Source organism: Lactuca virosa, chromosome 1, assembly GCF_052849685.1.
Source record: "Lactuca virosa cultivar CGN04683 chromosome 1, Lactuca_virosa_CGN04683_v6, whole genome shotgun sequence".
In the NCBI taxonomy this organism is placed as follows: Eukaryota; Viridiplantae; Streptophyta; class Magnoliopsida; order Asterales; family Asteraceae; genus Lactuca; species Lactuca virosa.
In genome coordinates, this window is record NC_136426.1 from 155,442,839 (window position 1) to 155,470,364 (window position 27,526).

A 27,526-nucleotide genomic window follows, 5' to 3' on the forward strand; every position below is an offset into this window, starting at 1 on the left:
ATCGAAACAAGTTGTGTGTAGATCTATATCGGGATTGACAACCCCGCACTCAGGCTGCTAGCTATAGTCCGACATACACGCCAATGAGTGGCAATTGTATCAACAGTTTAAACGCCCACAAAGCGTTTGTTTCAGGCCATCTGTCATAGTAAGGTTATAATAACTCATTAAAAAGATATTAACAATACGTTAGTGTATAAACAACTAAACGAAAGTACACCTTCAAAGTACCAGTTTACAGAATACAAACTACAATGGTTCAATACAGTTTTCAATAACAGCTGGTGGTTTCAGGCACACTCCCAGTACAAGTTTTTCATAAAGGAATACAAATATAAAACATTGATACAAAGAGAACGGTTTTATGGGAATAAAACTACTTTTCATATACATCAGAAAATATAGGATTTTCTGCAGCAATTTACATATACAAGATACAGAGACATCCTTTTAAACATAAACACTTATGCACTCACTCAACTTTATGTTGATACTCTATTTTCAATTTACTTGTATTCTCAGGGAAATAATACACAGGTACTCCCCGAGCTTTTTGAGAAGATGGAGCTATGTTGAGTCATATCTTCTTTTGTATAACTATATTTTGGTTCAATATACAATGATTGAACACATGTAAATACTTATACTTTTTAAATACAATGGTTGTTTGTACTTTGATTACTATGATGCATGTGTTGTGATACTACAATTGAAGTCCTCCACCCCCGGACATTTCCTCCATCTGGTTTGGGGGTGTGACAGATTGGTATCAGAGCATTGTTTATAGTGAACTCAGTATATCAATCCATAAAAGATATACAAACTATAAATACATCGGGGCAAGGAGCTCTGACTACAAGTATACTTTTTAAAGATTTAAGTATTTTTATAAGTATACTAACATTCATACCTACAAGTACAGTATCACAGTCATAAGAACTTAAAAGTATTTGGATGTTGAACACTATAGTCAAACCTGGGCAGTTATGTAATCATATCTGGAATTAATATAGCCTGATCAACTATATTGATTTGAGATATGACCAACATGTGTTTGGGAGTGATAGTAGTGTTGTGACATGTCTAAAACTTACCCTACATATTCAGAAGAACTATAGAACAGAATACAAAGATTAAAATACTACAGAGAGTATTTTACTAACCTTACTTCTAATACAGAACCTATGGCTGAACACAATTTACCAGGAGACCCCTACAATCCACAAAATGCAGGCTGGATCTCAGACTCATATGAAGAACCCTCTGAGGATAGCGAATCAAGTGGTACAGATACAGAGCCACAAGTCTGCAACCCTGGGGAGCGTCCCCTGAGACAAGATGAGGCAGAACCCATACCCGAGTGGGGCCAATACATCAACCATTGGAGTCGAAAAAACGGCCAACGCCCTCCTTACGGAATGGCACGAGGTTTCTATAACGTCTCGAGAGGAGGAACAGCCAATAGGGCTCTTCTAGTTATAGTAAACCGAATAGCCCGACAAGCCGATCTATCCAGGATTTCGATCAATCGAATCCTCTAGGTGAATACGGTTGCGCAGGCTAACACTACTGATATCCTTCGTCTTGATGAAATGCAAGATGACAACCAGCACTATACTGAAGCCCTTTAAAGGAAACTTAATGTTGCTGAATCAGAGATAAGGGAACTGAGGGAGCATCAAGTTGCCCAAGAAAGGCGCTGGAAAGCACAAGACGAAGTGGAACCCAGCAACCGTCGTAGCAACCGTCGCAAGTAGTGTTCGCACTACTTCTACTTTCTACTTTCTATATCGAATGTATATACTACTTTTCATGTTATGTACAAAACCGAGTATCAATAAAACAATAAGCACTTTACTTCAACAAGAGTTATTACAGTTCTCATAAACATCTTATTCCAAAGTCTTGGATCACAGAAATGTTCCAGTGTTATTTTCATGCTTTCAATACGACCGCAAAAATTTTATTTTCGGTAGGTCGGTTTGATGTCGACACTTTCTCAGTATTGGGGTATATTATAATTCTGCTTTAAGGTCAAGTTTTCTGGACCTTAAGTACTTAATATACCAATACAGTCGACATGTACTTTCATAGCCTTTGAAAAATAATCATTCAATTTCATATTATCCTGTTGCAAGTTGTACTTGCAGTGGATTTCTATTTCCAATTCTTTACAATATTCGTGTTGAGCTAAGTGTTTTGTTCAGAGATATCAAATTCATATTCATTCTTGATATCTTACCATCTTTTATCTTTTAACTTATATAGAAAAGATGCCTCGTCGTAGAAATCCAAGACGTGACAATGAAGCACCGACGCCACCACCACCTCCTCAATTCGACCCCGCTATGTTCCAAGCGGCGGTCACAGCGGCTGTAGCGGCTGCCATGTCTCATATCAATGCTCCTGGTGCTAGTGGATCGGGAGCTGGTGCACGTCCTTCTAACCATGGCGAGGGTCATGAGCACTCGCGAGAGTGCACTTATAAAGACTTCTCGAATGCCAAACCCAGGACCTTTAATGGGACTGGAGGTGTGATGGTTTTAAGGCAATGGATTGAAAAGGCAGAAGCAATCTTTGAAATTTGGTCCTGTTCGGAAGGTAGCAAAGTTAAATTTGTTGCCTGTACTTTTTTAGATAGGGCCCTAACATGGTGGAACGGCCATGTAAAGTCACTAACTTTAGTAGTGGCTAATTCGATGAACTGGGAGAACTTAAAAGCCATGCTGATGCGGGAATACTGTCCGCGCGGTGAAATTCAAAAACTTGAGCAGGAGTTCTGGGGTCTTATCATGGCCGGTGCAGACATAACAACTTACACGAATCGGTTCTGTGACTTGGCGATTATGTGTCCTGAAATGGTTGCTCTGGAGAGCAAAAAGATCGAAAGGTATATTTGGGGACTGCCGCCCCAGATACATGCAAGTGTCATTGCCTCTAGACCTATTACCTTTGACAGTGCCAAGGAATTAGCACAGTCACTTATTGACCACAAAAATCGTCAAAATTCTGTGGTTACTGCTCCAGAACAACCTAAGGAGAACAACAACAACAGCAAGAAGAAGGTGTGGAACAAGAGGAAGGGCAAATCTCCTCTGGAACCTTCAAAGAAGCAAAAAGTAGTGGCAGTCCATGCTACTACTGTACCTGCCACCATACCTACTGTATCTACTGCTGTCCCTAATAACCTTGCACCAACTAAGCTCTATGCTGGTACCCTCCCTAAATGCAACAAGTGCAATTTTCACCACAACAGAAATTGCCAAGAAATGCAGTGCCATAACTGCAACAGGAAAGGGCATACTGCCCGATTCTATAGAATACCACCCCAACCACTTAACCAAGTACCTGCCGCTGGAGTAGGCCGAGCATGCTACCAATACGGTGATGTGGGGCATTTCAAGAAAGATTGTCCAAAAGCTGGAAATGCCAGTGGAGTAGGGAGAATTCTAGCCCTGGGTCATGAAGAAGCGGTGGCAGACCCTGCAGTGGTCACGGGTACGTTCCTTCTCAACAATACTTATGCATGCATTCTATTTGATTATGGTGCTGAGAGGAGCTTCGTGAGCCATAATTTTAAACATTTACTAAATCAAAACTCCCAACCACTAAACGAAACTTTCACAGTAGAAATGGCTAACTGGAAATCTGAATCCACCAACGATATATACATAGGATGTACCCTTACCTTGAATGACTTATCTTTTCCAATAGACCTTATGTCGGTCTCTATCAAAAGTTTTGACATCATAATAGGTATGGATTGGTTGTACCCCAACCATGCCGACATCCTATGTTATGAAAGAGCTATTCGTTTGAACTTGCCAACTAATGAAACTCTTGTTGTCTATGGCGACAAACCCGGAACGAACCTTTAGATCATTTCTTGCATCAAAGCACATAAATACCTTCGCAAGGAGTACTGTGCTTTCTTAGCTCACGTGGTAGACAAAAAGAAAGAAGTGAAAGATATCGCGAGCATTCCAGAGGTCTGCAACTTTCCTGATATTTTTCCCGATGATCTTCCTGGAGTACCTCCCGAACGAAAAGTCGAATTCCGAATCGACTAAATCCCTTAAGCTTCCCCTGTAGCCAAATCCCCCTATCGTCTTGCACCTTCTGAAATGCAAGAATTATCCAGCCAACTTAATGAACTCCTTAAGAAAGGTTTCATAAGACCAAGATTCTCACCTTGGGGAGCACCGGTTTTGTTCGTAAAGAAGAAGGATGGATCATTCCGCATGTGCATAGACTACCGCGAGCTGAATAAACTTACCATCAAGAATCGATACCCTCTGCCTCACATTGACGATCTGTTCGACCAACTTCAAGGTGTGAACTACTTCTCGAAAATAGACTTAAGATCTAGGTATCACCAGTTATGAATTTTGGAGGGAGACATTCCCAAGACCGCGTTTAGAACTCGTTATGGTCATTACGAGTTTATAGTGATGCCATTCGGATTGACGAATGCACCTGCTGTGTTCATGGACCTAATGAACAGAGTGTGTCGTCCATTCCTGGAAAAATTCGTCATAGTCTTCATTGACGACATCCTTATCTATTCAAGAAGCAAAGAGGAACATGGCCAACATCTTCGTCAAGTATTACAAACCCTTAGGACAGAAAAACTCTATGCGAAGTTTTCAAAGTGCAAGTTTTGGATTAGGAAGGTTGAATTCCTAGGTCACGTGGTTAGCTCAGAAGGAATACACATGGACCCTTCCAAAATCAAAGCAATTGAAAACTGGCCAACACCCAAAACTCCTACAGAAATCCGACAATTCTTAGGTCTTGCTGGCTACTATCGCAGATTCATCCAAAATTTCTCCCGAATAGCTAAGCCTCTTACCACCCTGACGCAAAAGGGTGTAACCTTTAACTGGGGAGAGAAGCAACAAACAGCATTCCAAACACTCAAACAAGCCTTGTGCAATGCACCGATCTTGTCTCTACCCGAAGGGACATAGGACTTTGTAGTGTACTGTGATGCTTCAAATCAAGGGACTGGGTGTGTACTTATGCAAAGAGGAAAGGTTATCTCCTACGCCTCAAGACAACTTAAGACGCATGAAGTCAACTATACAACACACGACCTTGAGCTAGGAGCGGTGGTGTTTGCTCTGAAGATCTGGAGACATTACCTATATGGCACAAAATGCACAATATTCACGGACCATAAAAGTCTCCAGCATATCTTCGATCAAAAAGAGCTGAACATGAGACAACGACGATGGGTGGAGCCACTGAACGACTACGAATGTGAAATTCTTTATCACCCTGGTAAAGCAAACGTAGTAGTTGATGCCCTTAGCAGAAAGGAATACTCGGGACGCCGAGTAAAGTCGTTGACCATGTCAATCCATTCACATCTGTCCACACAAATCAAAGAAGCTCAACTCGAAGCCTTGAAACCCAAAAACGTGGCAGGTGAAACCCTGAGAGGAATGGATAAAAACTTCGAAGTCAGGGATGATGGAGTCTATTATTTCATGAACCGGATCTGGACACCGAAGTTCGGTGGTTACAGAGACGTGGTTATGAGTGAAGCACACAAAACCCGATATTCCATTCATCCAGGTTCAGACAAGATGTATCTGGACCTTAAGAAACTATATTGGTCGCCTAACATGAAGGCGGAAATCGCTACCTTTGTGGGCAAGTGCCTTACTTGTGCCAAACTCAAGGTAGAGTACCAAAAACCTTCAGGTTTATTACAACAACCTGAAATCCCTGAATGGAAGTCGGAGCGGATTACAATGGATTTCATAACCAAATTACCCAAGACTTCGGGTGGTTATGATACTATTTGGGTAATCGTCGACAGATTAACCAAATCCGCACACTTCTTGCCAATAAAAGAAGCCGAAAAGATGGAGAAACTAACCAGAACTTACCTCAGGGATATTGTTAGACTGCATGGTGTACCAATATCTATTATTTCGAACCGAGATAGTAGATTCACCTCTCGTTTCTGGCAGTCTTTACAAAACTCTTTGGGAACTAGGCTGGACATGAGTACAACCTACCATCCATAAACCGGCGGACAAAGTGAGAGGACGATTCAAACATTGGAAGACATGTTGCGAGCTTGCGTGATAGACTTTGGAAAGTCATGGGATATTCATTTACCCCTTGTTGAATTCTCTTATAACAATAGTTATCACACTAGCATAAAGGCTGCTCCATTCGAAGCCCTCTATGGCCGCAAGTGCAGATCCCCTCTGTGCTGGGCTGAAGTGGGTGACACGCAGCTAGCTAGAGGTCAAACTCCTGACAGTGCTCTCACTGGTCCGAAAATTATTCGAGAAACCACTGAGAAAATCGTACAAATTTAGGAGCGACTTAAAGCTTCCAGAGATAGACAGAAAAGCTACGCTGACAAAAGGAGAAAACCCTTGGAATTCCAGGTTCGGGACCGCGTCTTGTTAAAGGTCTCACCCTGGAAGGGCATGATACACTTTGGAAAGCGTGAAAAATTGAATCCAAGGTACATAGGGCCATTCGAAATTCTTGCTAGAATCGGTCCTGTAGCTTACAAACTTCGACTACCCCAAGAACTAAATAACATTCATCCCACCTTCCACGTTTCGAACTTGAAAAAGTGTCTATCCGACGAGACTCTTGTGATCCCACTCGAAGAAATCGAGTTAAAAGAGAGCCTCAACTTTGTCGAAGAACCCGTAGAGATTCTAGACATGGAAGTTAAGAAAACCAAACAAAGCCGTATCCCGATAGTGAAGGTTCGCTGGAATGCAAAACGGGAACCTGAATTCACTTGGGAGCGGGAGGATCAAATGCAACAGAAATATCCACATCTTTTTCCCTAGTCTATCTGTAATGCTAATTTCGGGACGAAATTCTCTCTAATGGGGGGATAATGTAACAAATCGTTATTTCAAACCTATGTAATAATGTAGGTCAATTTGTATTTCTTTTTAAATAATAAAGAGAAATTTTAGCATATTGTGTATATTTACATACTTGACCCTCCAAAATAAATTATTTAACAATCTCGATTGGGATGAACCAAGTGATAGAGATTGTAACAAGGTTTCCGAAAACATAAAGAACACTAAAATCCGAGTTATAACGAAGAAGTTATGACCAATCGAAGATCCGCGACAAAACCGGCAAAACATCGTTCAGTGTAAAAACTGAATTTTAAATAAAAGGCTTTTTAGCCTTAACAATCTGTTAAAAGTAATAATATTAAAAATAATTTCAAAATCAGCCGACGAAGTCTAAACGAAAGTTGTAGAGTATGATTTTACCTACGCGTGCGTATAAAGAACGTCAAAAAACGGAGCTCGTATGCGAAAGTTATGATTTTTGCAAGTTTTTGGCACAAAAATGAAGAAAGGTTGAAAACCGGGAAATTTCGCATGGATGACCTTCGGACATGTCATCCTCGCATGCGAGCCTCCACGTGTCGTCTGCTGATTGGACCGAAGACTTGCGTGGCACCTTATGATTCGACCAAGTCCGTGGTCCACTCACATTCAGACACCTTCGCATGAGATACACCGCAGACACCCCTCGGACACATGCCCTCTTCCCATTGGACCGAAGTCCGGTCCAGTCCGAAGCTACCACCTGCGAGCCAGCTGTCCGAAGCGAGCCCCTTCCTTCGCCACCTGTCCGACACGCGTCAGTCTCGCATAGCCTCGGATCCGAGGCTTCGGTGTATATAAGAGGTGCGAGACCCTCCGGATTTTTCACCTTTTTCACACCAATTTTCACACACTTTCACCCCTTTCACTTCCATAAGCTCACATACAACCCCTATGATTCAAATCCCAGTATTTTCATAATTTCTACTGTTTTAAGGGGGGAGGGGGGGGGGGGGGGAATACAAGCATAACACAAGAACTTTGTGTTATAAAATCATGATTCAAATCATGATAAAACAACATTAAATCATCCAAAAATACTCAAAACATTAAACTCTTTTATAATCTTATATTTTTCCCCAAAATTCATATTTGTATATATATATATATATATATATATATATATATATATATATATATATATATATATATATATATATATATATATGTATATGTATATAAATAAGATTTAAAAGGCTTAGGACTGATAACTCATTTTGGGTCCTTTTCCTTGTTTGGATGTGGGCTTATAGTACCGGTTATTTGTACGAGTGTCGTTTAAATTTTACTTATATATAAAATTGTGTATGTATATTAATACAAAAGTTATTTAATCAGTTCAAATACCTTTGTAACATGTTGATCAAGGGCTTACATGTTAAAAACAGTTAAATACAGACTCAGATAGTACATATAAATTATAATAGGTATAATTTATGATTCATAGAACAATAATTCATGATTCAAGCATACTAGAATACACTGTTTTACAAGAAACAAGGGTTTTGATTCAGAACAAATCAAGGGTTTACACTTGTCAAATACATGTTCGTAATACTAATTCAAGAACATACTATCAATCATTTATTTCAGAATGATTGGGTTTTTATAACTAATATACATGTAACGTTTATATGCTTTTTATGAGACATTCAATTCAGGTTGTTTAATTCATTTTAGACAACCAAGGTAAAGTCCTGACATTATAACCAGAATCTCCAGCCCGGGGATCGAAACAAGTTGTGTGTAGATCTATATCGGGATTGACAACCCCGCACTCAGGCTGCTAGCTACAGTCCGGTATACACGCCAAGGAGTGGCAATTGTTATCAACAGTTGAAACGCCCACAAAGCGTTTGTTTCAGGCCATCCGTCATAGTATGGTTATAGTAACTCATTAAAACGATATTAACAATACGTTAGTGTATAAACAACTAAACGAAAGTACACCTTCAAAGTACCAATTTACAGAATACAAACTACAATGGTTCAATACAGTTTTCAATAACAGCTGTTGGAGCCAGGCACACTCTCAGTACAAGTTTTTCATAAATGAATACAAATACAAAACATTGATACAAAGAGAACGGTTTTATGGGAATAAAACTACTTTTCATATACATCAGAAAATATAGGATTTTCTGCAACGGTTTACATATACAAGATACAAAGACATCCTTTTAAACATAAACACTTATGCACTCACTCAACTTTATGTTGATACTCTATTTTCAATTTACTTGTATTCTCAGGGAAATAATACACAGGTACTCCCTGAGCTTTTTGAGAAGATGGAGCTATGTTGAGTCATATCTTCTTTTGTATAACTATATTTTGGTTCAATACACAATGATTGAACACATGTAAATACTTATACTTTTTAAATACAATGGTTGTTTGTACTTTGATTACTATGATGCATGTGTTGTGATACTACAATTGAAGTCCTCCACCCCCGGACGTTTCCGCGGTCTGGTTTGGGGGTGTGACATAATTTCCCAAAATGATATTGTGCATTTTTTTAGGAGATATGGTCAAGCTCTTATACCATGATAATTAATAATTTCCCATGAGTTGATCTATTTTGCTAGTTTAATAATTACATTGTACTAACCTAGGTTTGGACATAGACCAAGTAATGTAAGACGGGCTATACATACAACATGAATATACTAATAAGAACTAATGCGTGTTTGTGATAGTATACGAGAGTATTAGTTCTCTTTGTTTTGTAACTGTAGTAATATATTTATCAGTGAGTATGCGTGTTAGATGATCGTGTAGATCATTGGGTCTTCTTGTCGGAAAGGTTTATGTGGTACCAGACATCTCTTACTAATGGTATAATTTATCTTGTTGATACGCTTAGATTGGAAACTCTTATTTAGTTAAGATGTGTGGTCCATGGTAGTTTCCTAAAGGATGATATATATATATATATATATATATATATATATATATATATATATATATATATATATATATATATATATATATATGTTGGAGCAAGTTGTATTTTAGTCGGGCCTTTACGCACAAACGACCTACTTATGTGATACTTGAAGGAAACATCTAACATTTTTCTGGTTTATGGTGCTAATACTCAAAATAATTGTTTGGTTGGTTATGAAAACTCAGACCATTATGGAGATATGGTGAAAATAAGATTACTTAAGTGCTATATTTATACTCTATCATATGTATTATAAGTTAGAAGTCAGAATTATAACTTTATGTGTTGTCTACAATTGAAGCAGAGTACATGCCATTGACTAAAGGAATAAAGGAGTGTATATGGTTACACAGTCTTGTCGAGTGTCTTAGGTTGAAGGTGGAGAGGCCTATATTGTTTTTTAAAATCAGAGTGCTTTGTGTCTTGTAACACATCTGGTCTGTCATGAGAAGACAAAACATATTGGTGTAAGGCTTAATTTCATATGGGATGTTTTAGAAGAAGAAAGGTTTTCTATTCAAAAGATAGATATTAAGGAGAACTTGGATGATATGTTGACAAAGTCATTGCCCATATAGAAGTTCAATCATTTCTTAGACTTGGAAGATGTTCAATTGAAATAAGTTCCTTTAGGGAATAATAGCGGCATGAAGGAATGGGAGTTCTTAGGTTCTGGAGTCTGGAGTATACTCAAGTTCAGGTAGAGATTGTTGAATGTGACTTGAGAATTAACGATATGAATGTATATCCAACCCGCCTAAGTAAAGTAAAGAAACGCAACACTTTATATCGAGGATATAAGTGTTGCTTGAAGTAGGTTTAAGGTCGTTAAATTTGACCATATTCTAGTTAAGGCTATTGTAACGTCCCAAAACCCAGAACCAAAAATTTTGTCATTATATTAAATAAAACATCAACTAAATGTGTTTATCAAAACCATAAGGAAATCATAGTGTATTAATAATCATACAAAATATATCAGAGTCAATAAAGCGTAAAATCAAGGTGTGTGTAATGTGATGATCCCGAGTCCTTCCCCTTCGAACCAGTGGTACCTGAAACATAAACTGAAAACCGTAAGCACAAAGCTTAGTGAGTTCCCCAAAAAACCCCATACCATACATACAATGGGCCTTTCCCGACAACCATCGGGCCCCGCTTGGCATCGTCCCCGGGGGAAACAAATCTGTCAGTAACATGTGATGGGCCCCGCCCAACACACTCATCAGGCCCCGCCCGGTATCGGGCCCCACCTGACATGCATACAACACCCGATGAAGCCTCGATACTCGTATAGGAAGATCGTCAGAAATCTCGACCTCCAATGGATAATCCAGCTCCCCGGAGCATCAACAAACCTCTTGTTGAGCGTAAGAGACACAAATGATTGGGTAGCCCCCAAATCAAATAGAACCAAAGTAGAGATACCATTCACAAGGAGCGACCCTATAAGTAAAACATAGATATAAGCGGGAAAAACCAAAATAAATAATAAAGAGATAAGGATAAAATACATACCCGTCACTACATGTAGTGCTACGTGAGCCTCCTCGGCTGTCAGTTGAAAGGCCCTGTTCCTTACAACAGGCGCCTCCTCCTTTCCCTGACGGCCATCTGTAATCCTCAGGGGCGTCGGAGCGAGTGCTGCAACTGGTCCTACTGATGTGTGTAAAACCAACTAGTTTTAATTCTACTTTTTAAATATAAATTTAACACACAAAAGGCAGTGTACCTGTCAATTGGTGGTATAATTAAGCAAGCAGGGTATCGAACACAGAAAACGGCAAATTAAACTAACTACTAGAATTATCTAAAAAGCAAATAATAAAAGAAAAGGTTTCCTCTAGTTTTGCAAGACTAGAAACTTAAACAATTAACTAAAACTTAAACTACCAACTAAGCAAGCAAAGATCAACTAAATTCAATAATAAAGAAGACTTCTGTTTAGGTTTTGAATCTTTTATTCCTATGGTTGATTTTATGGCAAGTGCAATGGATTAACTTTTCATTGGCTACCGATTAGTGTGAGTAGGTTCACGTTCTCTATTACTAATCCTTAGAAGACAAATCAATTCAAACAGTGGCCAGTTGGTTAAATTAACAGGTTTTCTAGTTTATTGATTCGGGTTAAGTAAGACTTGTAGTGGTTAATTAAATTGTTCGTTCAAGTAACCTCTTGCTGATGGTTCGTCACACAAGCTCACACATTAACTTACCTATTCTCTATTAACCCTAGTTTCACGTTCGCTATTCCTAGGCATATAACAATGTTTTCACATAAATCATATGAGATTAGCAATTAAGAGATGGTCATACAACTTAATATACTGGTTAATTAACAGAAGAATAGTTATAATTAACACATAAGGTTCTTTAACAAGCTTAACAAAACATATTCACCAAATTAAAGTAATCCAACCATAAAATCATACCATAATCATAAAGTCATCTATCCTAAACAGAAGATAATAGTTTTAGCTCATGATTACAGTAAAACTAAGATAAAAAACGAAGTCAAGTAACTCAAACATAGTTCAACATAAAGAATAAATAAGAATGGACTTGAATTTGCCTTGATTCTTTTCAAAATTGGATCTAGGGTCGATTCTCTGACTTCCAGCGCCTTAGCAGGTCATCTAATCGTAGTTTCCTCCAAGGGTTTCTTAGAAAAACCGGGTATCGATCTGAAAGCCCCTTTTTATAGATTAGAGGCGACTCGTCGAGTCCCTCATTAAATCCTCGTGTACGACAATGCAAGGACTCTTCTGCTTCGATAATGTTCGTGCGAACTCGTCGAGTGAAGGGTCAACTCGCCGAGTCCTTCTTGGTTTTTGGCTCTTTTCTTCTTTCTTTGATTCCCAAGCTCCCGAGAGCTTCTCCTGTTTCCTTTTGCTTCCGAGCACTTCTTATGAACTGAAAATATAATTTAAACGTTATTAAGCATCTTTTGTTCCATAATTGCATTAAAATAGTCAAAAAGTATTAATATTCTTATACAAAATATATGACTAAATATGCACATATCAAATTACCCCACACTTGACTTTTGCTTGCCCCCAAGCAAAACTGAATTTTAAACATACTAAAATCACATAAAACAATACTAATCAAACCCAGCCATTGTGCCAAGACCTCAATGCATGCATATGTGTCTAAAATTTTTCCTAAGGAACCCCCATACTCTAAATACTCACAATCCTCAGAAACACTTGCCCACTTCTTTTGAACAATGCTCATTTTATGCATCCCTCCGAATCAATCCTTAGAAAACTTTCTTAACCTCAAGGTATTTTTGTAAAGCTACACAAGCATACATAATCTAGAGAATTACAACTTTTAGATACCATAATGGAGCTCTTAAATTCTTCACTTTCTTTGATATTTGATCTTCAATTTGTACTTTGAATTCATCACTTTTTTGTGTAATTTTTGGTATCTTCGACTTTTGAATTTCTTCAGAATTTTTGATCTTTGATCTTCAAACTTTAAACTTGATAGCTCCAAAAATTCTTCAACTTTTTGATAATTTCTCTCTCTCTTTTTTTACATGTATATCTCACTTTTTTTTCTCTTTTTTTTTTCACTCAAATCCTACATGCTTAAGCAGGGGTGCTTAACTTCAACCCTTATTGGTTAAGATACAAACCTTCCTGGATAGATTTCTGGTACACGTTGCTAAACATATTGCGACCCTCAAACTAAGCGAGGTTGTGTTTTTGTCCCATGATTTCACTAGAATAAGGGAGGCCACAAATACACTATAACATATATTGGCTTAACTAAACATTTGGGTCCTCATAGAGTCATAATACTAGCATGGATCCTAATTGCTTTACCAAAATTTTCTAAATTAATCCTAGCAATATTAATACAAAAAAAAATTAAAATTAAGCCTAAATTAAGATCCTAAGTTATCTAATGTAACCAACCCCCTACCCCACACTTAATTCATGCAATGTCCCCATTGCATGCTATGCATGATAAAGAAAAACACAAAAGCAAAGAGGGAATTGGAACAAACTCCCCTGGGATAGTAGTGGCGAGGTTGATATTTCTTCTTTTGAGCTCCATCTTCAGCTAACTTTGGCATGGGAACAGCTCATCCATCCCTTGGGCGTCATATCTCGTATGGTTCATAGCTCTAAAAAAACATGAAAGACTCTCGGAAATCTTCAGGAATTGATCTTTATAAGTGTAGCCAATTTTCGTGCGAAATAATCATCAAACCATCAGCTTGAGAGGCGAAATATGTATCAACTCGTCGAGTGCGGTATGTGACTCGCCGAGTTGTAGCGCGAAAAGGCAGAATCCATGAAATTACACTGAGACTCGTCGAGTCAGTAAGTGCACTCGGCGAGTCCATCGCTGGGTGGAAAATTTTATATTCTGCTCCATAGTTGATTCTGATGTGTTTGGAAACTGATCACTTGAGACTCTTCCATTTTTTCCTTCAGTATTTAGACGATTTCCAACTCTATTCTTGACCGGACTCTAAACTCGGACTCCATTCTCTCTCGCCTAGACTCGATACTTCTATCACTCTTGAGACCCTTTGTGTGCAAACCCTTTATCCAAGTTCTGAAAAGACTAAAACAAACCATGTAATAAAAGAAAACACACCAAAAGAAAATCCTAAACTACTTGTCCAAACAAAATCAAACAAAAACAAACAAATAAAAATTGTTTTTAACAAAACCAAATAAAAATAAAAAGGATCATTCAATCTTCTTCTTCCTCCTCATCATCATCCCACGCTCCGCTTCCACTTGCTCCACTTATTCTTGCCTGTATCCGCTCCTCCCATGTGTGAATATACGGATAATTTTCTCCATCAATATGCGGAAGTTGGAAGTGATTAAACAATTTTCTCCATCAATATGCGATAGTTTCATTTTATTTACTTCTTTTTATAGTTTATTTTAGCACATTCCATCTCATTTTAGTTAATCTTCATGCATATTCTCTCTTTTTGTTATTTTTCTCCTTTACCAGGTGCTTTCCAGTCTTTTGAGCTTATTTGCAGGATTTATCGAAGACTATTTGTCGTTGGAGGTATGGAAGGAGTGCGGGACTATTAGGGGCTTGCAATTTGTTCGTAAACTTGAAGTGTGGCGATTGGGCTCGGTGTTAGTACAGGCGGGATGCGCGTTAGATTTTCTATTGGACGAGGACTCGAGTTGAGGAGGATTAAAGAAGCATTGGACCATCATTGGAGGCTTTGGAATAACATAATTGGGCTACCAAGAGTTGTGCATGTGGGATGAAGAGTGAATGAGAAGATTGGGCTAGATTGCATTTTAAATGGCCCAAGTCCCACATTCAGCGTGACCCACGCAGTCCGTGTGGACCCATACGCGGTCCGTGTGAATTGTGGTGAAATGATCCCGGGTTTTGACTTGTTGACCCTATTTGTGGAAGGTTGGTGGGTGGCTTTTGACACCCTTTTTGAATCCGGAAACCAGCTCATTTTTGCTGATGATTGGAGGTATTGTTGGGGATTATCACTTGAAGAACACACACCATTTTCTCTCAAGAAGGCTTTGGAAGATTTGAAGATTTTTGAAGATTAGTGTAATTTCTTTCCATCTTGCAACGAGAACAATGTTTGGTACCACTAAACTATATTGTATTTCTTTTACCTTGGCCATGCTTGGCTAAACTTTCATTTGGTTGATTAGGGTTTAATCCCATGGATGATTGGCTGTTTTGAAGACTATTATTATCTTGTGTTGAAATTTATGGAAATGTTTTCTAGTTAAACATCTTGTTGTGTTTATTTATCTTTGATCATGAGTTTAGATGAATGAATGCTTATTTTTGTTGACTAATTTCTTGGTTAAGTAATGGACCCTCAAATTAGTAAGCAACAAATGGTTTATATGTTTGTTTTCATTTCATTTCGACCATGGAAATGTTTCCTCCATAATGATAATGTAAGCATTTGATTATCTTTTGGACTTGGTAACTCTTAGAACTTAAAGATAATTGATTTTCACAAAATTATATGCTTCATTGATTTTGTGACTTTAATTAAGGAAATGTGTTAAGAGCTCCTCTAGCCATTTTAATAACAATGAAGGGTTGAGGTAATTTGTGCTTATGGATTGCTATAGCCAAGTTAAATTAATTCACAAGTGTTGTTCTATTTAGTCTAATGATAAGTCAACCATGTCATCTATGTGGTGTACCTAAAATCAACCAATTTCACTTCATTGAATTTAATCAAATCTTTTACTTGTTTACTTGTCATATTCACATTCTAGTTAGTTTTAATTCTATCAAGCAATCAAAAAGAACTAAACTCCCCCCATTTTACTTTTACTTTTGTTTCACAAGTACTTGAACAAGTGATTTACATAGAGATTTAAATTGAACCAATCTCCGTGGATTCGATCCCTTTACCACTATACACTATTTTAGTGTGTAAAATCTAGGGTATATATTTTGTTGGCCTCGACAACCAACAAATTTTGGCGCCGTTGCCGGGGATTGGTTTATTTTTAATCAATTTGTTTCTCTATGCCCAGATCTCAGCGTACAGGTGACTTGATTTACAACCCAGAAATTGAAAAAGAAGCAAGGCGTTTGGCGAAGGAAAAGCGAATTGGACGTGGTCAAACTTCTAATCCTCACGGGGATCCGGAGGTTGAACCCGCTTCATCAAGTGATACGGATCCCGATTCTAGTCCCGACCCTCGCCAAGAAATTCCCGAAACACCACCTCTACAACAAAACCCACCCATTATTGAACCAATTGCAATGGCGGACGGAGGAGAAGTTCCCGAAAGAACTTTGAGGCAAATGATGGAAACCGATGTTACACAAACTCCAACCGGTATCAATTACCCGGTTTTGGAAGGAGGTTCGGAATTGAAGTCAAGTTTAGTCCATCACCTCCCAACTTTTCATGGATTGGAGAATGAAGACCCACATAAGCATTTGAAGATGTTCCACATTATTTGCACTAGCATGAAGCCACAAGGATCAACTGATGACCAAATCAAGCTAAGGGCATTCCCCTTTTCATTGGCCGATAGAGCAAAGGATTGGTTATTCTCTCTTCCCCCGGGGTCGATCAACTCATGGACCGACATAGCAAGAGCTTTTCTTGATAAGTTCTATCCTGCTTCAAGAGTCTCAAGTTTTAGAAATGAGATTTGTGGAATCCGCCAAGGTCAAAATGCGACTTTTCATGATTATTGGAAGAGGTTCAACAATTTGTGCTATAGTTGCCCACAACACCAAATTCCGGAACAACTCCTCATTCACACTTCTATGAGGGATTGTTGCCAATGGAGAGAATACTAGTTGATGCCTCAAGTGGTGGTGATGTCTTTAGTAAAACTCCACAACAAACAAGAAAACTTTTCAACACCATAGCCGCGAATTCTCAACATTTTGGCCCGCGCCAAGATATGAAAAGAGACACACAACACAAAGTCAATGAAGTGGGATCATCGAACCTCGAGTCTCAAATCAAAGATCTAACCTCCGTTGTCCAAAAGCTAGCCATGGGACAAACTCCACAAGTGATGGTTTGTGGAATATGTGCAACAATGGGACATCCTACGGATATGTGCCCCATTCTTCAAAAAGATGTGGAACATGTAAATGCCACGGGAGAATTCCAAAACTACCACAACAAGCCATCCGGTTATCAAAATGTATATAATTCAAGTTGGAAGCCAAAACCCAACATGAGCTACAACCCAAGACCATTGCCTCAAAATGCATTGGTTAGACCATCCTATCCACCGCCACAACCTCACTACCAACATCCACAACCACATTATCAACCCAAACCACACCCTCCACACCACCAACAACTTCCTCAATCCCAACCAAGTAGCTCCGGAATGTCCCTTGAAGACATTGTCAAATCCCTAGCCACTATCACCCAACAATTCCAAAAAGAGACAAGAACTAGTATCTCCAACCTTGAAGCACAAATGGGAGATATAGTCACATCCATAAGCAAGTTGGAGTCCCGTGGTAAACTCCCTGCCCAAACCGAAAAGAACCCAAATGTCAATGTGGTGACTTTGAGAAGTGGCAAACAACACGGGGAAAGTAGTTCAAAGAATAAGCCAAGGGATGAAGAGGAAGAAATAGAAGTCATTCCCATTGAAGAACCTATGGTCAAGAATGATGCACAAGCCGGAGCCCCAAAGAAGACAACCCCTCTAGTAACTCCCATAGCCACTCAACCGCCATTCCCCTGCCGACTTGCAACTTCGAAGAAGAAAATAGAGGAGAAAGAGATTTTGGACACCTTCCGAAAGGTGGAAGTAAACATCCCTCTACTTGATGCAATCAAGCAAATCCCGAGATATGCAAAGTTTTTTAAAGAGCTTTGTACCAACAAGAGGAAGTTGAAGGGAAATGAGAAAATTTCGATGAATGAAAATGCATCCGCGGTTTTACAAAGGAAGCTTCCACCCAAGTGCAAAGATCCGAGAATGTTTATGGTCCCTTGCAAGATAGGAGATGTCACTTTTAATAGTGCCATGCTTGACCTTGGTGCTTCTATTAATGTCATGCCCTATTCAGTGTATGAATCATTGAATGTTGGACCTTTAAGTGAAACCGGTGTCATAATCTCTCTTGTGGATAAATCAAGTGTCTTTCCTAGAGGTGTTTTGGAAGATGTCCTAGTGCAAGTAAACTAATTGGTCTTCCCGACGGATTTCTATGTGATTGATCTAGATGAACAAGTGTCCTCAAAGTCGGGTATAATTTTACTTGGGAGACCATTTTTGAAGACGGCTAGAACGAAGATCGACGTGTATGCGGGAAGCTTAACAATGGAGTTTGATGGTGAAACAATAAGTTTTAACATTTATGATGCTATGAGATATCCTAGTGATGTTTCATCCTTGTGTTTTGTTGATGTTATTAAACCATTAACCAAAGAGTTGTTCGAGTTGTCTAATGGTGACGTGTTGGAGATGGTTTTGAGCCAAGGGTAACTGATTCGTCTCCCACCCTAAGGGTGAGTTTGGAATCTCGCATATCTACTATAGCACTCGCGGTGTTGAGGAAAGGTCTTCCAAGTATGATCGGGACTTGACGATCCGCTTCCATGTCTAGTATTATAAAGTCCGCTGGAAACACGAACTTATCAACTTTTACCAATAGGTCCTCGCATATTCCCCTTGGAAATGTCACCGTTTTATTAGCTAAGTGTATTGCCATTCGAATTGGCCTTGGCTCTGGAAGGTTTAATTTCTTAAAGAACGAATATGGCATGAGATTTACACTTTACTTCTTCCATCTTCTTTCTATTTGTGAGGAGTTCCTTTAAGAATTTGGCATACTTGGGCATTTGTGCAACCGCATCGATGAAGGGCATATTAATTTGAAGGGCTTTGATGTGTTCCAGGAACTTTTGATAATCAAAATCATGCTTATCTTGTCTAGCCCGGTCTGTAAAAGGTAATGGAGGTTGATAAGGTTTAACAGGAGGCTCTTTTTTCAATTCAGGTGGGGGACTCGTCGAGTCCATGTCTTCGACTCGGCGAGTCGTGTCTGGTTTCAGGGATTTCTGCTTTTCTGCCTCCTCTTGCACCAGTTTTGGATCTTCTTTCTGAATGGGGATCAGAGGAGTAATAATCTTTCCACTCCTAGTCGTCATGATATTTATATGTGCACCTCTCGGATTATTTTCGGTATTACTAGGAAGTCCACCCGGTTGTCTCTCGTTTATTTGTAGTGCAAGTTGGCCTAGTTGTTTTTCAATGTTCAGAATAGATGCTTGCTGATTCCTAAGCATGGCTTGTTGATCTATCATCATGGTTTGATGCTCTCTAATCATGCCTTGTTGCTCCCTTAACATATTTCGTTGTTCTTTTATTGCAACATCGGTATCATTGTGTCTCTTTTCGGATGCAGCTGCAAATCTCGTGATCATGTCTTCAAAATCTGATTTCTTTTCTTGCACCGGTTCCTCCTTTTGATAAAAGCCTTTATCTTTTTGTTTGTACTTTTCCTCCTTTGCCTTTTTGCACTCATCATACGGGAGCCATTCCTTCTTGGGTTTTCGCAATTGTCATCGTACCTATCACCACTTGAATATCACACTTGTACTTTCCGGTTCTCGTTCTCGTCAAGGTCACAGTCTTTAGTAAGGTGAGGCCCTCTATATTTTTCACATCCCACTCTAATGGCATGGATGGATTGGTCCATCTTAGTCATTCTTCGATCCATGCTTTCCAATTTTGCCATCATTGCTGCCATATCATCAGTAATAGAATTCACCGCCGCTCGACTCATGTCATTCCTTGGGTTGTGATATTCTCTATAGTGCTTAGAGAATTCTTCAATTAGAGCTTTTATCACTAGGGGTGGGTTCTTTGTGAGTGGTCCTTGCGAGTCAAGGAGTTGCCTGGTTGTCACATTTACTCCATCATAAAAAATGGAGACTTTTTGTTGGCTATTAAGATCATGATGTGGGCAATTCCTTAGTAAACCTTTGTATCTCTCCCACGCCTCGTATAAGGACTCTCCAGCTTGTTGTTCAAAGTTTGCTATGGCTTTCTTCAACTTGGATATCTTTGAAGGAGGGCAAAATTGATCAATGAATTCTTCCTTCATCTTTGCCCATGTGGTGATGGATCCTGGAGGGAGTGATTTCAGCCAATCTTTCGCGGCTCCCTTAAATGTGACTGGTAGCATACGTAGCAAAACAGTGTCGCGAGCCACATTAGGGACGTTGAAGTAGTCGGCTATGTCATTGACCTCGTCAAGATGCTTGTATGCGTCTTCATGATCCTTCCCGTAGAATGGGATTTCCTTAAGTTGTGTGAGTATGTGGCTCTTAAGTTCAAAGGTGGTAGTTGCGGGAATCGCGGGTCGCACAAGTCCCGGGCCGGTGTCGTCACGCATCCTTTTCTTCCATTCTCCCATGGGAACTTCATCGATGTTATCCATGGTGTTAGCTAGTTCGCCCTCTATGTCGCTTCCTCCTTCAGATTCGCTTTCTTCTTTTTCGGATTCGTATACGATATCGTCCTTGTTTGGGTCTTCATCCGCCTCTGAAAAGTTGTTGGATTCTCCCACTTTCTTGTCCTTTTTCTTACTAAAAACATATTTTAGATTCTTCAATGGCGAATTCTTTGAGGTTGCGGTTTCTCCTACGGTTTTTCCTTTGTTTTTCTTCAAGGTTGCTTCCGGGTCTTCAAGTGGTGGAATCAAAGGTGTGCCTCCTCCTCTGGTCATATGCGAACTACAAAGAAAAACAGAAAACACGCGTAAAAAGAACAAAAATAAATTAAAAACGAAACTGGAAATCAGCTATGGACTCGCCGAGTAGCTTCGAGTGCACTCGGCGAGTTCAAGGCTAAAACAGAAAAAGTTTAATAAAAAAAAATCCTAAAACATAAAAATTTCAAACTTATCTTAATAACTAATTTACTAAAGCAGTAACTTTGTGCAAGAAGGATCTCACACAAAGGATCGATAACACTAGTAATCAAATTACATTTTAGAACCGTTCCCCTACAACGGCGCCAAAAACTTGATGTGTGTAAAACCAACTAGTTTTAATCCTACTTTTTAAATATAAATTTAACACACAAAAGGCAGTGTACCAGTCAATTGGTGGTATAATTAAGCAAGCAGGGTATCGAACACAGGGAACAACAAATTAAACTAACTACTAGAATTATCTAAAAAGAAAATAATAAAAGGAAAGGTTTTTGCTAGTTTTGCAAGACTAGAAACTTAAACAATTAACTAAAACTTAAACTACCAACTAAGCAAGCAAAGATCAACTAAATTCAATAATAAAGAAGACTTCTGTTTAGGTTTTGAATCTTTTATTCCTATGGTTGATTTTATGGCAAGTGCAATGGATTAACTTTTCATTGGCTATCGATTAGTGTGATTAGGTTCACGTTCGCTATTACTAATCCTTAGAAGACAAATCAATTCAAACAGTGGCCAGTTGGTTAAATTAACAGGTTTTCTAGTTTATTGATTTGGGTTAAGTAAGACTTGTAGTGGTTAATTAAATTGGTCCTTGTAGTATAGTGGTAAGTATTCCCGCCTGTCACGCGGGTGACCCGGGTTCGATCCCCGGCAACGACGCCAAAAACTTGATGTGTGTAAAACCAACTAGTTTTAATCCTACTTTTTAAATATAAAGTTAACACACAAAAGGCAGTGTACCTGTCAATTGGTGGTATAATTAAGCAAGCAGGGTATCGAACACAGGGAACGACAAATTAAACTAACTACTAGAATTATCTAAAAAGCAAATAATAAAAGGAAAGGTTTTCTCTAGTTTTGAAGACTAGAAACTTAAACAATTAACTAAAACTTAAACTACCAACTAAGCAAGCAAAGATCAACTAAATTCAATAATAAAGAAGACTTCTGTTTAGGTTTTGAATCTTATTCCTATGGTTGATTTTATGGCAAGTGCAATGGATTAACTTTTCATTGGCTACCGATTAGTGTGAGTAGGTTCACGTTCTCTATTACTAATCCTTAGAAGACAAATCAATTCAAACAGTGACCAGTTGGTTAAATTAACAGGTTTTCTAGTTTATTGATTCGGGTTAAGTAAGACTTGTAGTGGTTAATTAAATTGGTCGTTCAAGTAACCTCTTGCTGATGGTTCGTCACACAAGCTCACACATTAACTTACCTATTCTCTATTAACCCTAGTTTCACGTTCGCTATTCCTAGGCATATAACAATGTTTTCACATAAATCATATGAGATTAGCAATTATGAGATGGTCATACAACTTAATATACTGGTTAATTAACAGAAGAATAGTTATAATTAACACATAAGGTTCTTTAACAAGCTTAACAAAACATATTCACCAAATTAAAGTAATCCAACCATAAAATCATACCTTAATCATAAAGTCATCTATCCTAAACAGAAGATAATAGTTTTAGCTCATGATTACAGTAAAACTTAGATAAAAAACGAAGTCAAGTAACTCAAACATAGTTCAACATAAAGAATAAATAAGAATGGACTTGAATTTGCCTTGATTCTTCTCAAAATTGGATCTAGGGTCGATTCTCTGACTTCCAGCGCCTTAGCAGGTCATCTAATCGTAGTTTCCTCCAAGGGTTTCTTAGAAAAACCGGGTATCGATCTGAAAGCCCCTTTTTATAGATTAGAGGCGACTCGTCGAGTCCAGGGACTGACTCGTCGAGTCCCTCATTAAATCCCCGTGTACGGAAACGCAAGGACTCTTCTTCTTCGAGAATGTTCGTGCGAACTCGTCGAGTCAAGGGTCAACTCGCCGAGTCCTTCTTGGTTTTTGGCTCTTTTCTTCTTTCTTTGATTCCCAAGCTCCCGATAGCTTCTCCTGCTTCCTTTTGCTTCCGAGCACTTCTTATGAACTAAAAATATAATTTAAACGTAATTAAGCATCTTTTGTTCCATAATTGCTTTAAAATAGTCAAAAAGTATTAATATTCTTATACAAAATATATGAATAAATATGCACATATCACCTACCGCTGCTAAACTCGGGCAATTGGCCTTTTTATGGCACCTCTGATGGCAATGGAAGCAAATCAGATCAGATACCTAGGTGGTGGTGGGGGCACTGCAATCCCTGCTGAAATGTCCCGTCCTTCCACACTTGAAGCATCCAGAACCACCCACCTTGCAAGCTCGATCGTGTGTCTTGCCACACTTACGGCAATGGCCCTGGACCTGCTGGCCCCTCGATCTCGAATTAAACACCTTAGGCCTCTTTCCCAAGCCCTTTGAACTTTGAACCTGGTCCGACTTCCTCTTTTTCTCCATCTCCAGATCAATATCCCTCTCCCTAGCTCTCGCCATAATATCATCCAATGTGTTTCAACTGGATATGCTCAGAAACTGTCTGATATTGATCCTCAACATATCGTGATATGTCACCTTCTACATCTCTTAGTCCATTAGAACATACCCAAAAAGAAATCCCACTTCCTACAAGCTTCCTGGAATCATCGTGACCTTCCTTGACTCGAGTACATATCCTCTGCTTCCAGTAGTGTAACGATCCAAAAACCATGATAAAAGTTTTCATTTTTAAACAAGATTTACATAAATAAGTTAGTGCTATAGGCCAAATAATAGTCCTACAAGTAATTCCTGTCGAGGGAAAAATCCCGGTCTTCCATACAGGTGCCAGGGGCCAGATCCTGGTCTTTCATATAGATGGCAGGGGCCACACCCTGGTCTTTCATACAATATCACGAAGATAGATAGGATCCTATATCAAAAATAATGGGCCGGCCTTGGTGCCTTCGACCCATTGATACAGTGAGAAAACTCACCTCAGTCCACTGATAAATAAGTAGATGCTCGGCTACAGAATCGGAAGATCCCACACTAAACACAAACAAATAACCCTAATAAAAATTAGGTTATAAACCATAACCGTGGGTCTAAATCCCAAACCTAAACTCCTAGGGTAAAAGACCATTTTACCCTTCATAATGCGCCTAACCAAACTTAGCCCAATAACACAATAATGGTCCCCAGGGCTCATAAAGGCCTAACTCATACAACTTACTGCCTGCTAACAAAATCATGAGGCCCACTCATGCTTCAAACAGTCCAAGGCCAAAAACCTAACTAAGGCCTAAAAGTCCAAATCCCAACCAAAGACTAAAAGCTCATAAAAAGCCATTATGAGGCGTACGCTCGGTGTACGCATTGTACGCCCGGCGTACGTGACCGATCGACAGTACGCACGTGTAATGGATTGATTGCCACCCTAAGCCATTTAGTTCTTAATCCATTTATCCATAAGGTCCAACTCTTTGATCTCTTCCATTTTAGGGTTCTAATACATAAATTTGGCAACTTTAACCCTTAACATGTCTAATGGAACCCAACATCCATTTTTGCCAACAATACTCATAATAAGAACTCAAACTCATGCATGGACCAATAACAACCATCAAGATGACATTTTTATGCATCATGAACAACAAAGAGGCTGAGATCTTACATATCTAACTCCTGGAGTTGATCAAACTCACAAGGAGAACCCATGGGACTAAATACATCTCACAAACAAACTCTAATCTCAAACTATCATAATGAATCATCTAGTTAAGAACTTTATACCTTCTAAATCCCACAAAGTTGATGAAGACTCAGGATCTAAAAGCTCAACCTCCATAAATGCTTGGTTTGCATGCTCCTTCTTCTTGAATACACACGAAAATGTCACAAAGTTACTTTCAAAGCTCTATAACACTCAAAGAATGAATTAGGGTTTCAATGGGATGAAATGAACAATGGAGGCTGTTGAGGGTAGAGGTCCAAAGGCTATAATGATGTTTAAATAGGGTTCAAACCCTAATTTTTAGGGGTTGATCCTGGCAACCGTACGCCCTGAATACGGCATGTACAGGTTGTGTATGTGGTTAACCCCCCTATGTCCAAAATGATCTCGTACGTTAAGCATACCAAACGTACGCCCGACGTATGAAGGGCCAATTTTGCCAATTTTATCAAACTTAAAGGACCAAAGAAGTAGTACCCAGAATTGAGTGTTACAAATCTCTCCCACTTGAATTAGACTTCGTCCTTAAAGTTTGTTGGTATAAACAAGTCTGGGTAGTACTCCCCTGTCTCACCCTCCGACTCCCACATCCACTGAGAGCCCTTTCGGTGCTCCCATTGCACCTTCAACAGATTCACCACCTTATTAAGCAGAGTCTTAATTTTCTTGTCGAGAATCACAATCGGCCTCTCCATGTAATTCAGGTGCTCATCCACCTGAATATAATCCAACAAAATCACAGCTGAATCATCGGATACACACTTCAACAACTGAGACACATTGAAAGTGATATGGATCTGACTAAGCTCATCATGCAAATCCAGTCGGTATGAAACCCTGCCCACCCGAACAGTAATCTTGAAAGGACCAATAAACCGGGGGACTAACTTGCCCCGCTTCCAAAAATAGATGAAACCTTTCCAAAGTGACACCTTCAGCAGCACAAAGTTCCATCCCTGAAACTCGAGGTTCGAACATCGTTGATCAACATAACTCTTCTGTCGGCTTTGAATGACTCGCAACCGGTTGCGTACATGCTAAATCAACTATGTGGTCTTATGCACCACCTCGGTGCTTCCCATGACCCGATGACCAACCTCGACCCAACAAACCAGGGTCCTACACCTCCTCCCATACAACATCTCAAATGGTGGTCGATCAATATTGGCATGATAACTGTTGTTGTAGGAGAACTTGGCCAGTGGAAGGTAAGTATCACAACTCCCTACAAAATCCAACACACAAGCCCGTAGCATATCGTCGAGCGTCTGGATCATCCGCTCACAAAGGCCATCGGTCTAAGGGTGGTATGTTGTACTAAAATGAAACTAAGTACCCAACTCTTCATGAAACTTCCTCCAAACCCTAGAGGTGAATCAAACATCTCGGTTCGAGACCATCGAAACTGGCACCCCGTGCCTAACTACCACCTCCCAAACATAAATGTCAACTAACTTTTCTGCAGATATGCTGTCGGCAATCAGAATCAAATACGCACTCTTGGTCAGTCTGTCCATAATGACCCAGATAGAATCAACACCACGTGCAGTGCTCAACAATTTTGTGATGAAATCTAAAGTGATCTCCTCCCACTTCCATATGGGAATAGGCAAAGTTTGCATCTTGTCGTGGGGTCTCCGATGCTCAGACTTGAATTTCTTGCAAGTCAGACATCGTTAAACAAACCAAGTTATCGCCCTCTTCATACAGTGCCACCAATAACTCAACCTCAAATCCCTGTACATCTTTGTGGCCCCCGGATGAATAGAAAATTTTGACTTATGAGCTTCCTCAAGTATCGTCTGTGTCACCCCACCTGATATCGGGTCCCAAACTCTACCGTACTGAGTCAACAATCCTCGTTTGTCCCTGAAAAATAAGGGGATCTGCCCCCTGAACCTCTCAGCCTTCCAGTTCTCTTTTTTGAAACCCTTAATCTGAGCTTCCTTGATCAAATCCAACAAAGGCGATGTGACAATCAACCTTAAGTAAAAATCTCTAATAGAAGAGCTCGCTTCCTTGCATCTTAAAGCCTCGCCCACCACATTAGCCTTTCCAGGGTGGTACAGGATCTCGCAATCATAATCCTTTACCACATCCATCCATCTCCGCTGCCTCATATTCAGATTCGGTTGGTCCATCAAATACCTCAAACTCTTGTGGTAGGTGTAGATAGTACACCGGACCCCATACAGATGGTGCCTCCAGATCATGAGGGAATAAACCACGGCCCCCAATTCCAAATCATGAGTAGGGTCGCCTAATGAGGCTTCAGCTGCCTCGAAGCGTTAGCAATCACGGGACCCCTTTGCATAAGAACAAATCCCAAACCCAAAATAGAGGCATCACAGTAAACCACAAAATCGTCCAAACCTTTAGGTGGCGCAAGAATCGGGGCCTCAAACAACCTCTGCCTAAGAGTCTCAAAATTCAACTGCTGATCAAGCGCCTAATGAAAGGTCACACACTTCTTTGTCAAACGGGTCAAAGGTACAAAAATCTTAGAGAAATCCTAGATAAATCTCCCATAATACCCTGCGAGATCTAAGAAGCTCTGAATCTTAGATGCGGTCCTCGAAACCCCCCAACGCATCACATCCTTGATCTTGGTCGAGTCAACAAAGATTCCCTTCTGGTTGACGATGT

General features: G+C 39.5%; 1 protein-coding gene and 2 non-coding genes across 3 annotated transcripts; all 3 read left to right on the forward strand.

Moving 5' to 3' along the window:
- Positions 1-17,261: 17,261 nt before the first annotated feature.
- On the forward strand, positions 17,262-18,515 carry LOC145122493 (uncharacterized). The gene has a single exon (XM_079058092.1). It carries the CDS (start codon positions 17,262-17,264, stop codon positions 18,513-18,515), a length of 1,254 nt encoding a protein of 417 aa, XP_078914218.1.
- A 1,769-nt stretch (positions 18,516-20,284) lies between these two features.
- On the forward strand, positions 20,285-20,391 carry LOC145151627 (small nucleolar RNA R71). The gene has a single exon (XR_013732191.1). It is a non-coding gene; the product is annotated as a small nucleolar RNA R71 (small nucleolar RNA).
- A 1,470-nt stretch (positions 20,392-21,861) lies between these two features.
- Positions 21,862-21,933, forward strand: TRNAD-GUC (transfer RNA aspartic acid (anticodon GUC)). Its single transcript has one exon. It is a non-coding gene; the product is annotated as a tRNA-Asp (tRNA).
- The last annotated feature ends 5,593 nt before the right edge of the window (positions 21,934-27,526 follow it).